At 34.6% G+C, this 14,947-nt stretch overlaps 2 protein-coding genes and 1 long non-coding RNA gene across 4 annotated transcripts; 2 read left to right on the forward strand and 1 right to left on the reverse strand.

Annotated features, from left to right (window-relative positions):
• Positions 1-6: 6 nt before the first annotated feature.
• Positions 7-6,287, forward strand: LOC110443207. Of its 2 annotated transcripts, XR_002462086.1 has the most exons (5): positions 7-213; positions 1,962-2,008; positions 2,495-2,567; positions 5,239-5,408; positions 6,104-6,287. It is a non-coding gene; the product is annotated as an uncharacterized LOC110443207 (long non-coding RNA). The 2 variants fall into 2 exon arrangements; XR_002462085.1 differs by lacking the exons at positions 5,239-5,408; positions 6,104-6,287 and having other exon boundaries at positions 2,495-2,897.
• Positions 6,288-8,656: 2,369 nt separating this feature from the next.
• Positions 8,657-9,319, reverse strand: LOC110443215 (ATP-dependent DNA helicase RecQ-like). The gene has a single exon (XM_021487272.1). The coding sequence runs from the start codon at positions 9,317-9,319 to the stop codon at positions 8,657-8,659; it is 663 nt and encodes a 220-aa protein (XP_021342947.1).
• A 3,995-nt stretch (positions 9,320-13,314) lies between these two features.
• On the forward strand, positions 13,315-14,009 carry LOC110443181. The gene has a single exon (XM_021487229.1). The coding sequence runs from the start codon at positions 13,512-13,514 to the stop codon at positions 14,007-14,009; it is 498 nt and encodes a 165-aa protein (XP_021342904.1). The 5' UTR covers positions 13,315-13,511.
• Positions 14,010-14,947: the final 938 nt, after the last annotated feature.

Here is a 14,947-nt window from a genome sequence, read left to right on the forward strand (position 1 = left end):
TTTTTTGAGAATATTATTCAAGAGATATCAAAGGAATGTCCTGAATTGTTAAAAACATTAACATGTGCTTTAGGCAACAAGATAAAGTTTGAGTCTAAGATTGCCACCATTTCAACAATCTATGGCATGATACTACATAGCAGAAACAACCAGGTGTCGGGGATACAGAGGCTGTATACAACAATGGCAGTGAGGTACCATGCAGATAATAAGGTATACATGTTATTCTAGTTGTTCAACAATAAACAGTTCTCTGTTTAAGATGGGAATTGCAAGACATTGATTACCATTGTCTACAATGGTTATCTTAATCATCAGAATTTCAGGATTAGTAAAAAAAATGTTATTAATATCATAATATGCTAGAATTCAAAATTAATTTACAAAAATATAATCTTTTGAGACATGTTTTAAAATTAATCTAAAATTGTCATTTACAAACCAACAAAGGTTATTTTAAAAACAATAAATAAATATTCAAATCTAGCTATTAACAACCAACAATTTATTATGAATTTATAGATACCTAAAGAAAATTAATAAGGTTGGTTGATTAGGAGTAATGAAGTCTTGGAATTCTTTTGAAAGTGTTATGTTTATGTTTATTTTGTTTGATGAAAAAAAATAATATACAATTAGTGTATCAATATTATAACTATCAGTTATACTGATATATATTGAATTTAATCATAGTAATATAAATGATTATATTAGACTACATGTGAAATTTATTATAGCTCTCTTCCTGAATGTGTGATTATCATGATTTTGTTTCAAAGTCAGTGCCTAAATTAAAAGTTAAATCCAGTGATATGCTGTTTATTATTGATCCACTATTCAGGTTAATTGTTCACTTTACCGGTGCGGTGGCTCATAGGTAGAGCATTCATCCCATGATCCAGTAGGCACAGGCTTGATTCTCAGCCACATCAATCCCATGACATTAAAATTAGGCAATCTTTTCGCTCCCTGCTAAGTGTTCAACATTACTGGGTAAGAAGAGGACTGTTTGGCTCGGTGTCAGGATAGTTTGATGAGTGAAGTATATATCATGTCAGTGTGTCTGCAATGTGATATTTCAGTGAGACAGCACTGTAAAGTTGCCATCAGTGCAGACATCATCTTGATATGACCTAGACATGAGTTGAAGGGATGTTAAACCCCAATGAAACAAAACACACACTATTGTTTACTTTTCATGACAGTACTTGTATGTACCAGACTGAATACAATATGTTCATTTGATGTTTATATATATAACCATTATATAAACAGAAGGGTGAACAGTTTAAATCAAATCAAATCATTATACTGAAGTTAAGGACTTATCATTTTCAGATTATTATAAGAGTTTCTTTAGCAGAATGTCAATATATAATGGAATGCTGCTTTTGGGACTATATATATATATACCTAAACTTGTCCACACTGATGGAATTACTTCTTTGCCCCATATATATATATATATATAGTGCTGATCTAGATGGACATCAGATTGTTAAATACTAACAGATTATTTTGAAGTTTTTGTTCAAAGAATTCCTATGTATCGGTGTCACCGGTATATGTAATATATTTAATAAACACAAATTTGCATGTATGCGTGTGTGTGTGAATCTATATATCAATTCATATACAGATAATCATATCCCCAGATTATTAGTTTTTTAATTGGGTTTACATTAGTTTTTGACTACATTGTGTGCAATAATATATTGACTTTACTACTAGCATACAATTAAAACATCAATATTTCTGTGATGTGACTAGATCTTGGTCCTCTGGCTCCATGCACAGTGCCATGTGTACACTCTAGGGTAAAAGTTCAACATATACGCATTGTTCAATCAGGTCAGCACTTCACAGCCCATGGGCCTTTTGTTATTACATGTCTACTAACAAACTTTTGTTGATGTTTAATCTGTTGTGTTCAGTTTGTTTTATTTTATTTTATTTTACAGTATGACAGAAACTCTGTTTTCCCTTGCTTATATGCTTTCAGCTTTGAGTAAGTATATGTATATATCTTATGGTTTAATGAAAATTTATAGATATTTATAAGGTGACAAAAAATCAAAGTGAAATGATCATAAGTGGAGATAACATTTATGGCTTTTTGTTTTTATCTACATGATTATTTATACATATTGACAATAGGTTAAGTCATAAAGATAAATCATGGCTTTTATAAATGAAATCTCAAAGTATATGTATATATTTTATGGTTTAATGAAAATTTATAGATATTAATAAGGTGATAAAAATTCAAAGTGAAATGATCATAAGTGGAGATAACATTTATGGATTTTTGTTTTTATCTACATGATTGTTTATACATATTGACAAGAGGTTAAGTCAAAGATAAATCATGGTTTTTATAAATGAAATCTCAAAGTATCAAAATTTCATGTAACAATTGTGATTAACTGCAATACTGAGTTAAAATGTAGTGCTATCAATTTAAGATGTAAACATATCATTTATTTCTCAACAGCTACTGACTCGACTGAACAAGATCCATCTTACTTTAACAGAGGATTCCAAACGAAACATCATTAAAAGCTTTGGTAAAGAAAGTGAGAGTCATCTTATTCAGGAGTTGGCACAAGGTCATGATGGAAAACTAAACGGTGACAACTTGGATATCAGAGTGCAAACAAATGATATAAGGATGACTAACCATGATAAAGATTATCATTTCTTTGCCAGTGACTTTACTTTAGATCGTGTAAATCTGAAAGAACTCAACTCCGATATTCCTCACATTGACGATGTGCCCGTCCAAAGTTTTATTCCTAGTGACAAGGAAACAGACCTCTTCAAGGTAACTCTCAAACTACTACTGGCAAAGGAAATGATGACTCTGCCAGGGTTTCATTGGATGAAGAGCATTGTTCCTAATCACATANATTCCCAACAGGATTGGCACATCCTGATGCCTCACATTTACATTCAAACATGCAAATCTGCCCAGACTTATAACATTTGCATCTTGATGTGCTGCATTTTGTAGTGCATCCACATGCAACCAACTGCAAACAGGAGACAGGTACCGAGGGTTTGCTCATCCAAACTGGTTTCAGTACACACGACTCTATAACCCCACAGCCTATATTTGTTGGATCCTCTGGCTCGAAATCTGCATCAGCTGCTTTCCTCCAGATCATTGCTTGATAAGCTGCTCTCTTAACGTGTAACGCGAATGCATCTTTAGTTGGCGGAAGCAGCTCTAAAGACTTCCTGGCTTTTAAGAATAGTCGGTATCGGCAGAAATCAATACTGGGTTCATGGGTTTCGGGATTGCATCCATAAAGACCACATATGCATTTCTCAACATTACCGAGGCCATCGTGGCCAATAGGAGATAGAAGAACAGGGTCTTCACAAAACATTTTCCAACATGCATTTTTACCTATTCCCGAAAAGGAAGACGTGGTGTCGCATCCTGTCAGAGCGTGAAATGCGAGAATGTTTGCTTTTACATCAGCAGTTAATTTCTGCGATATAACATGTACCGGAAAGCACCTCTTGTTCTTTGATGTTCCAGACACCATCCATGTTTCAATTTCGCAGCCCAAATGGTAGATTAGTAGGAGCAAAACATCTGTATCACGACACTGAACAACCACTCGTTCATATCCCCTTGTAATTGCATCCTTTGCATGAATCACAATCCGCGTATCGGCTTCTTCTTGTTGAACGGACAAGTGGTCGGCATTGACCAAAAGAGATGAACAGGCGCCATGTGCATGTTGTAACAATTCAGCAGTTTGGACAGATCGTCCCGAGTTTGCGGCATTGAAAAGCCGCTGTAGCAACTTCCTGTCGGCCCTTATTAGCTTCGTCATTTTCTGCCTATCGGGTGTAGTTTTTTTGTACAAATCAGAGAATGTCTTTGATTTGACCCTTTTAATTGGTGCGATAAATTCCACCGTTTTCTCCTTCAGTCGGTTAACTGCAAATTCTACAACTAATTGTCGACCCCTTTTTTCACAAGTCAACAGATCGGAAGTGATTTCGTCTGAAGCAACGTCTTTTGTTGCTACAGATACCAGTTTTGTTTCATCATTAGATTCGGGAGTTTGTTGTTAGACCAAAGATCAAGAGAAGCAATAACTTTCATTTGCTCTTTAACAAGATTTTCTTGAACGTTGATACGCGTAGGTTGAGGAGCGTCAGCTTATTGTCGATCATCATTATTATGATTACATTATAACAATTATCTTGAAAATTAGCGAACAGTAGTACTTAACATGTAAACATAGATCTAAAGGAAGGGAAGTAATCGTTGTATTTTTTATCCCCATAATGAATCATTAGAAACTGGTTTTGGTTATAGTTCATATTTGTAATCGGGATAATTAAACTCACAAATATAATATGATAACTAGTACAACATCCGTTATGTGTCATTTCAAATTCAACTGACCCTGGAAGGCTGTTTTACTATAAAGTATTTGATGTATTGTAAACATGTCTAACCATAATGTCAGACATCTTACTATAAATACAACCAAAACATTGTATATACCTGTGTTTCTTTGTGTTGTGGTTCAATTTTAATACCGAAATATTATATAGAATGGATCGAAAGACATACCTGTTCATGGCAAATACCCATATAAATCGCATGTAAACATGCCCTGCGCTTTTGGTAAACATAATGGTAAATGGCTAATTTGGATGTAAGGGAGGTAACTATCGATAAATACGTATCTAGCTCACACTAAGTGTGCTTGATTTATATGTTATATGTAAATAATAATTTTGTTTTGAGATGTGCTATGTTTCTTTATAGATCGAGTAATGTAAAAACACACAGTAAAAGGGTTCAGATTGAAAAATCAACCCTATGTGGTTATTACAGCAAAAATAAAGAAAAAATGCACCCGTTGACCTTTGACCTCATTTTTTAGCCTTATTTCAGCCTTAAGAGGCGACAGCCGGTCTGAATGATCCACCTAGATATCATACAAGACATTGGTGGTAAAAGTTTTGCATTAACAAATTTTGCCAACAGAACCATTTTCCAGGCCTCTTTTCTGAGATCCGAGGCAGACTAATTGTAATTGACAATCATTTGTAATTTGGAATGAATTGGGCATTACTTATTACACCCAAGTATTCCTTTATTATTTAATGGTAACTCACATGAATTAACCTTATATATGATAGTCAACTTACTTAGATAAGTTAAGGATTAGATCACAATGATTGTACATAAATTGTGTTTTGTAGGAGCTGAATTGAACAATCTACAAATCCCTGTTGGAGGTGACCAGCTCACAAGAGTTCGTTTGCAAGGTGCTAAGGGTTTACGAGCTGGAGCACACACTGCAGCACAGAGATTTGAACGACTGTACCCAGTAGTGGTAGAAATGTTTCATGTACTTCAGGATTTTCTGGAGGTACGTATATGTACACTCTTTGATTGAATGAGGAAAAAAGTTGCTATGATATTTTATATTTCATCTATATCAGCCTTAACAAGAACACTGAATGATATTTTTTTATTATCCCAGAAAATAGCAAAGAGTACTGGAGATGGGGCCCCAGCTTTCTCCTTTACAATATTGATATGATCATAACCATAACAGTATATTATCTTATATATGTGTTCATATATTTACAAAGACACATACATATTACTACTTAGACTTATGAATACCTTATCCATATCTTAAAGTTAATCATCCTGTCTGTATATTACTATTTCAAATTAAACATAACATGTCTAACACATTACTTATACTATAAGAAGGAATACAAAAGGCCATAGGAAAACAGAAATATATATGTAATGATAGTGATTATTTATATTTATATAGATGATTTAAGTTGATTAAACAATCACTGAATGTGAAGAGAGAAAAAATACATGAAACATACCATATCCATATCCACATATATGTTGGTGGTCCTCAACTTATGTACATGTACAACTGTGTGTAAAATATCTGTTTTACCAACCCTGTACATCTTTGTTATTCACATTGGCATATGTTACCTGACATAATTCTGCACCACTTATGTGTATCAGGGTCTGATCCTCAGCTTATGTAAAGAAATTTTGTTTTGAAAATTTCAATTTTTATTATTACAGAAGATGTGCAAGAAATTCCTGAATTTGTCCAAAGGTAGGGATGCAGGAACTTTAGCCAGTTTGAAAGTACAGATTCAGCGAACAAATGTTAATGGGAAAGTCAAGAGTCGTTTCAAGGTAAAACAAAATAAAACATAATGACTGAGGTTAAGCTGTCCATTAGATCAGAGATCATCATACATATACATGTACATGTATGCACTTCTATCTGTAAATTTGGATAGTTCTTCAAATTTTCTACTCTTATGATAATGAATCGGAACATATTTGTATCTTTGGGTATGTGAAGAGACCTTTAGGGATTTGAACTTTTGTGCGAGGTAACATCTAGGGCAGTGCAGTGTACCATAATTAGGTCACTGTGACCTACTTTCTCAGAACTATAACATAGTAAAGTAAAACCTTGTTTGGCTCATATCTCCTACAGTACTTAATCTAGGATCATCATACCTTACCTAATAGAGCATGTAGGAGAGAAGTGTATGCTAAATTAGGTCACTAACCTACTATTTTAAAATCATGAAATAGATGTCACAGTTATATGAATATGCTATTTAGTTTGTGACAGAAACTTTAAGGGTTTAAGTTTATGTACGTACAATGGGATTACTCTTGTTTACATTTTTTATTAAATTTTGTCTATTTCTTTACTGCAGGGTCATGAAGACTTTGTGTTGACTTGAGGAAACAGTTACTTCATGGCATACTTACTGAAAAATTTTAGCATGGACAGTGTAGAAGGGAAGCCAGTACATCCTGCTATTTCCGAGAACATCAACAACTTTGTCAATGCCAAAAAATTGGAAGTTTTCAACAAAATTATGGATGAAGTTGTAGGAGAAATATTTATACCATTTCAATTGGCGAGTACATGTTCATCTTTTTGTTATAAGTAAAAATAAATTCAGTAAAATATACATTTAAAGTTAAGTATGTCAGTTTCATTTCACAAAACAAAATTAACCTTTGCTTGCTTAATCTTAAAAAAATGTAGAATGGATACACTACTCAAGTGACTGAAATAGATTATAACTGGAGGGTCAGCACCCTGTGCAAGGAATTAATACTATCATGTCTGCTCATCAACCTGTATTATTCTCATGTCTAGATGGTACCTACTGAATGGAAGAACATAAAAAGTATAGAAGTTATAAGATAAACACATCCTTTTTTGGGGTGTCTCCCTTGGTTAATAAATAATGTTTATTTGTTTTTGTTGTGTCAATTTTTAACTCACTATTAAAAAAGAAATATGAAATAAGTTTTATAATTCATTTATATTTTCAGGGGCCACAAGATGATGATGTACAGATTACTGTGACAGCTCTAACACAACCACCATCAATTTTCACAACAAAGTCACCCTTGATTGACAATGATACTGTCAATGTTATTTTAGACATTAGTGGAAAGAAGATTATTGTGTCACTGAAATTGAATACCGTTCGTCATGGATGTGTTATCAATATTCCAGGAGTGTCAGTACCAATGAAGTTTGAACTATTCAAACCATGTGTCATCAATGATGACCTGAACAATTATGTGGTGAATTTTATGCAGTGGTACTTTGTTATTCTTCAAATGAAAGACGCTTTGCATGAGGGTGATATAGACAGAATAAATATAATTTTGAAACAAATGATACCTTTTTCTACAGTCACTCTTACCTGTCAAAATATCTTACTGAATGTATAGATTACATTTTAAAAACTGAACACATTCTGTCACCAAGGATGTCAATGAAAGTAAGAGCAGCTTCTATTGTCAATCCTACTGGTGGTATTGGAAAAAACAAAGCAGCTGACTTGCACAAGGAAAATGAAGTTAAGTTTTTAAAAGAACTTATCCGTGGTCTAGGAGCAAACAAAACCGAGCAAGCTATTGTTAATGTTACCAAAGCAGCACCTGTAATACAAAGTGTCTGTGATATGTTTGACAAGCAAACAAAAATTAAGACTGTGAAGACCAGTCATAAGGTTCGTAGAAGATCCGATGACACAACAAGTTTGTTATCAAAATTGCAGAAACTGGACATTTGGACAATTCACGATGGACGTAAACTGCAGCAGAAAGTGATGCACTCTCCTTTTGAATTTGTCAGGGGACTGTGAAAAGGTTGTTAAGAAATCTGCCTCCTATTATTGTTGATGATTCAGACAGTTCAGCTGATAATTCTGACCTTGAAAATGAGTGATGTAAACCACAGAAATTGTACTTACAAAATTAGAATGATTTAAATGAGACTGATACTTTCATTTTTAAAACATAATGTTGAACATTTATTGTTAATGAATTTAAAATCAGTTGTCAAGTTAATGTTTGCTATCAATGCAGATGTTCTCTATGTATATACAACTTATTTGCCTGTCAATGAATTACTTTTGTTTAATATTAGTTTCCCTTAAAGACAACATGGATTTGTTCAGTCCTGTTTTGTCTTATTACAATTACAGCAACAAACAGAAGGAGCCTTGTTGAATAGGACATTTTGAAATCCAAAATATTTCACCAGTATTTCACGTAAACAGGAAGATTCATGTTTACAATAATTGATCATATCATCAGACATTCAATATCATTGCGAGCCTTTGATATGTCACTGTTGTTGTAGTAGAGAAGGGCTTTGCTTGGCTGACCATTCCTACCAGCACGTCCAATTTCCTGCATGTAACTTTCCAGTGCTGATGGTGATCGACAGTGAATGATCTGTGAAATGGAGGGTGCATTCAATCCCATGCCCAAAGCCACTGTAGCCAATACAAGTCTAAGTGTTGGATTTTCTTTTGTTAACTCTGTGACAATATGTCGTTTCATGTCATCAGTGTAATCTTTGTGGTATTGCCCAAATATTCTATTTTCTGGAATGTTTTCACCTCGATATTGTAAATCTTGTAGATGGTAGGAAATGTAGTAATAACAATAGCTCAAAGCCTCTAAACTTCCCATGTAAACAATTGTGACAGGGAATCCTGCTAACTGTGTCTTTAGGTCTTCTGTAATAGGCCCAATTATTTGATCCAATTTTTCAAATTTATGTATGTTAGGCAGTCTTTTTTCCACCTGAAGGTAAATGTTTGGTCTATCCGGATTTGCAGAAACCACATTAAGATGTTGATATTGCAGGATTTTACACAGGTCATTTATCTTTCTGTCTGTTGCTGTTGCAGTAAGTGCCAAGTGTGCAGCCTCAGGGAAAATACATGTGATTTCACCCATTTTTTTAAAAGCTGGTCTGAAACTATCTCCCCTGTGGATGAAGTTTAATAAATTGATTTAGAATAGAAAAAGGAAATAGTTAGCATGTGATAATCAAAGGAATGTAGAGGTTTTTTAAGCTCACCTGAGCCCTTCATAACTCGCCTGTCAGCATTCATTTTTTAACATTTGACTTCTTCTCATAAACTACTGGACCAATTTAATAAATTAATAAATAATTAACATCATTTTAAACATAACGTTTTCAAAAGCATACTTAAGTTAGCGTATTATATTAAATTTGTGTGTGATATGCACGTTATTGGTTTCCCCTTGCCTGTAAAATTATATATTCTGCCTAATATGTGTGTTTGTTATTTTTTCTCAACATTCTGAAATCATATGCACCTCATCTATGACAACTGCTTCAACCCTATCTTGATAGAGTTGAGATCTGAGTACTTTTGAAAAGGTTTTACTGTTCAGGAGAGATTCAGGGTGAGCATATATAAGGTGATAGTCTACATTCTTTATTTCCTGTATAGACACCGACTTTGGGAGATTTACATTGCATGCATCATCATCATCATCATCATCATCATCATATGTAAACCCCTGTTGACCAGCAATATTAAGGAAGCATGCATTAATACCCCTAGCCCTTAGTGTATAAACTTGATCTTCCATAATAGAATTCAGCGGAGTTACTACTAAAACAATCGCCGGGTTGTCGAATTTCAGTTTCCTCTGCATTAGATACGGTATAAGCTGAAAAATCAAGCTTTTCCCATAACCAGTGGGAAGAACAGCTATGCAGTCTGTTCCATTGAAAACATTTTTAAGCGTTTCAATTTGTTTCTCTTTCAATACATGTGTAACCTGCAGCTTTTCTTTTGCATAATCTAGACACGTGTTAAAATCCGCCATATTTGTTGACATTAGAGACGCGGAAGTATGAGTGAGTTGGTCTTCCGGCGAAGGAAATGTAGCGATTTTGTACGTATCAATCCGCCGGCATACATTCGAGGTATGATTCCGCGCCTAGCCGGAATTGGCCGAGAAGTTGCGATTGCGTTATGACGTAGGCCGGCGAGATTTTAGTCACGTGGCATTAGAAGGCGGAGCTATCAAAAAACTAGAGTAAAACAGAGTAAGTTTGAAAAAATATGTTTTTAGTAATTGCATTGGTTGTTTGAGGCAAGTAATTTATGTTCATCTTGTGCATAAAGAATAGATATTTCGATCCATGTGAGACATGTGTATGAAAGTGACGACTTGTTTCTAAAATATCAGTTTGAAGTGCGACCCGGGTGCGGGGCGCATATTTCCCGCATATTATAGAGGGCCGGAGTTCTGACGTTAATCGAAGACAGACCGATATAAAAAAAAGTCGATAAAACGTCAGAATAATTCGGACTAACCCCACAGAGGTAGGATACGTATAGACCCCACAGAGGTAGGATACCTATTATAGTATAGACCCCTAAGAGATAGGATACTTATAGAACCCCACAAAGGTAGGATACTTATAGATATACTTATTTAACATGTTTTAGTTTTATTTGTTTTTAATTGTTGTTTAGTTGATATTTAATGTGATATGGGAGTAAGGCGCAAATCTCAGTATATACCAATGCATAGGCGGACGGGTAGCAGTCCATCCTGGTATAGCCTCCCTTGGTGCAACCGCCAAAGTAGATGTTATTTGCCAATTCCATATAGACCCCACAGAGGTAGGATACTTATAGACCCCCATAGAGGTAGGATACTTATAACACCCACAGAGGTAGGATAGTTATAGACCCCTACAGAAGTAGGATACTTATAGACCCCCACAGAGGTAGAATACTTATAGACCCCCACAGGAGTAGGATACTTATAGATCCCCACAGAGGTAGGATACGTATCGACCCCTACAGAGGTAGTATACGTATAGACCCCCATAGAGGTAGGATACTTATAGACCCCCACAGGAGTAGGATACTTATAGATCCCCACAGAGGTAGGATACGTATCGACCCCTACAGAGGTAGTATACGTATAGACCCCCACAGAGGTAGGATACTTAATTATAGATATACTCATTTAACATGTTTTAGTTTTATTTGTTTTTAATTGTTGTTTAGTTGATATTTAATGTGATATGTGAGTGGGGCACAGAGTAGGAGACTCCAGACCTCCTGGAATCTCAGTATATACCACTGTATTGGCGGACGAGTAGCAGTCCACCCTGGTATAGCCACCCTGTGTATCCTTGGGACTTACAGGCTTTATGGTTATGAACGGTTGTTACATAAATATATTTGTGTTATAAGTCTCAGTTTCATTTTGAAGTTTAATTATTTGTTTCGTAGTGGTAGGCCGAGCTCGATATATATACTACAAGAAGTAGGTACCTCGCTTATCGACTACTGCATGCGGCCTGGTATTACGACTTTTGGTGCATCTATATCTGTTAAAGGTACGCAAAGCTGTGTGGACCCAAGAGGTACATATAGAACACTCTATGCAGGGGGATTCTCAAACTTCCTTACAAATTGCACATGGATATTCTTCTTGGTCCAGGGTGAGATGGTGTGTGCTTGGAGTTTCAACTTAATGTGCTTAAGATGGTCTAAAACAGTCTTCCTTTTAAGACTTTTTATGTGTTAACAGGTGGTAATGACAGTGCAAATAACAACTGACATCTTATAACAGAACAATATAGGTAGATACAGTAAGTGTTTATCATTGTAATAATACTCCAAATAACAGTGATTTCTAATTATTAATTCTGAAACAATTGTATCAGCCCCTCAGATTGCCAGGCATTGTCAGGATATTATTGTGAACACATTTTGTAGTGATATTGTAAGCTTAGAGGGGAATGGTGGGGATTGACTTTTGTGGCTTCCTGCCGAATGTCAAAATCTTACCACCTGTTGGTGATGATTTAACACCTTTCGGCTACACAGGTATACAAACTGAAAGAATTGGAGTATGACGGCTACCTCATGTTAAGGCAAATAAAATTGTTGACATATTGTATTGGTTAATGAAAATATTTTTGAATTCAGAAATTAATAGAGAACAAGTCTAATGCACTTTTTAATTGTATAAAGAGGGGCATTTTCTTAAATCGATTGTAAGTATGTTTAAATGCGAGTGAATAATCAGTATAGGAATTCTCATGTTTCACTGTAGCATGGCATTAACAGATTTTATTTCGTGTAAAATACACACTATTCAATACCATCTTAATTCTAATAAAGCAAACATTTTTACAAAAAAATAGTTACTGCCAATGACCCACTAACAACACACAAAAAATCAAGCATTTCGAATAATTTAAGTCTTACAGCCCATTTCATTATTATCCCAGTGATATTCCTTCTACATTTGCATTGTTACTTATATATATAAGTCAATTATAGTTTTTATTTTAAACTATATTTATCGAGAAATAACATAGTACATTAAATATGACTATACAAAAGGCAAGAAAATTTGGTAAAAAGGTTAGGCTTGTGTCAAAATATTTACTAATTAATGATGGGCATAGATATATAGTGATAATGTTTATACAGATTGAGGAATGATTATGTTCGATATTAATGTGATTGTCTGTGTACTGACCTTTGTTTAGGAAATACATGCTATTATATGTATATATGCTATATGTATTGTATGCATGCTATGATTTGCTATGTTATGCCTAGTGTGTATGCTTTGTATATGTGTATTTGCTTCAAAATGCATCCATCTATCCAGTTGGTCTGTCATCATAAAATATGGTTGCTTCTCACCTAGCCAACATTTGAAAAATACCCAGTGTCACCTGGCCAACATTTCAATCTTTACAACCTGAGTGAACCTCAGTTATAGTCTGTTTCAGATATACTAATCTCTATTATAATTTTTCTATGTATACAGGTACAGGTAGATTTTAGGTAGCTGAAGTAGCTGCCCGAAACGCGATAAATGCTGTGTTCCCACTTACGACAGTGAAAGCCTGTTTTTTTCATTACACGCAATGCATTTGGAGAAAGACACAGGGATGTGGGTTAGCTGCGCGTTACAAACAGGACGATGAACTGAGAAAGTTGGTAAGTGTAATTATCTAACATTAGTCATAAAAGTTCCACCTTCCCGCTTTTCTCGAAAATTACATCAAATCTAAACAGATCGCAGCCTCTATAATAATTATATAGTTCAAATTCTTCTAATTTCAAAAATGTATTGCATGTATGTTTTCCATTCCGTAAAGGTAAGAAGAGCTGCTGTCCTACCCTTGGTTCCGACCCGACAAGTGGAAGACGTTTGGTTCAATGCTCTTGATGAAAATGAGGACAACAGCCCAGAGGTTACCCGTTTCAAGGACTATGTCACAGAAACGTGGGTGGAAGGACAGCAGCTGGACCTGTGGAACCACTATGACAACACAGGGCCTCGTACAGCTAATCATGTAGAAGGATGGCACATTAAAGTGAACAGGATGTGCAAGCATGCACACCCGAACATTTATGCGATTGTGAAGTTGCTCCAGAAATTACAGGCTGCTGACGAGGTTAGGGTGATTCAACTGTCTGCTGGAGGAAAATCACGACCAAGAAAGAAGAAGTATCGACGTTTGGATGAGCGCCTTACTCAGCTCAAGGATAGGTTCCAGAACGGACATATTAAGGTGTACACGTATGCTGATTCAGCATCCCACTTACTCCATTTAGACTGAGATAGTGTATGATATGGTCAACACGTGTAGTTGATTCAGCATCTCAAAAACTGTTTAGCTCAGGTCTTCAAGATTGACCCAAAATTTTAGTGCTTTATATATGTAATATTTATATGTATTAATTGTCTTTTAGAGGTACATGCATTTTTTTAAGCCATAATAGTTCTTGAAATATGTATTTTTTATGTGCAATATGTTTTTGACTTTTTACAGATGTATCTCTCTTTGGATTAATATGCTTTTTATATAAGAACATGTTTTATTGCCTTTAGTTCTTGAAATATGTATTTTTTATGTGCAATAGGTTTTTGACTTTTTACAGATGTATATCTCTTTGGATTAATATGCTTTTTATATAAGAATATGTTTTAGTGCCAAATATTGCTTTTAAATACTTGCTGTACTTTAATATCTATATTACCTATACTTGTTATAGGTAATGTATTTCATAGTATTTATGTTAGAATGTTAGGTAAATAAATAAATGATCAGTAACATATTATATAGTCTCAAGTTATCTACTTTTATGAGTTTGACTATAGCGATTACCTGTAATTAAGGCTATTGTTCTGCACTCAACACTAGTCTCACCTGGCCAACATGAAAATCTTACCTGTAGGTAACAAAAATACCAAATGTTGGCTAGGTGAGAAGACACCTAAAATATATCTTAAGATTGACCTCCTGTTACACACGATATGTGTGTCTGGAGTGAATAAATAATCGTGAAATCTTGAAGTCTTGGAAATACATAAAATACCATCAATAATTATATGTGGAAAAACAGCGTGCCAAATAATTTCATTAGTTTTATTATTGATTAATGATTATAAATTATGACAAACAAATAAAACTTGTATTCAAATTGAGGCACAATGTGCCACTGCAAGCAAGGTTATTATATGACAAAGGTTGTAATGGAGCAAAAGGGGGTTAAG

This window comes from Mizuhopecten yessoensis, unplaced genomic scaffold (assembly GCF_002113885.1).
Source record: "Mizuhopecten yessoensis strain PY_sf001 unplaced genomic scaffold, ASM211388v2 scaffold716331, whole genome shotgun sequence".
NCBI lineage: Eukaryota > Metazoa > Mollusca > Bivalvia > Pectinida > Pectinidae > Mizuhopecten > Mizuhopecten yessoensis.

Bases quoted from the DNA above. Each gene is read 5' to 3' on its own strand.
- LOC110443181 (XM_021487229.1), top strand. From the start codon at position 13,512: ATGTATTGCATGTATGTTTTCCATTCCGTAAAGGTAAGAAGAGCTGCT.
- LOC110443215 (XM_021487272.1), bottom strand. From the start codon at position 9,319: ATGGGTGAAATCACATGTATTTTCCCTGAGGCTGCACACTTGGCACTT.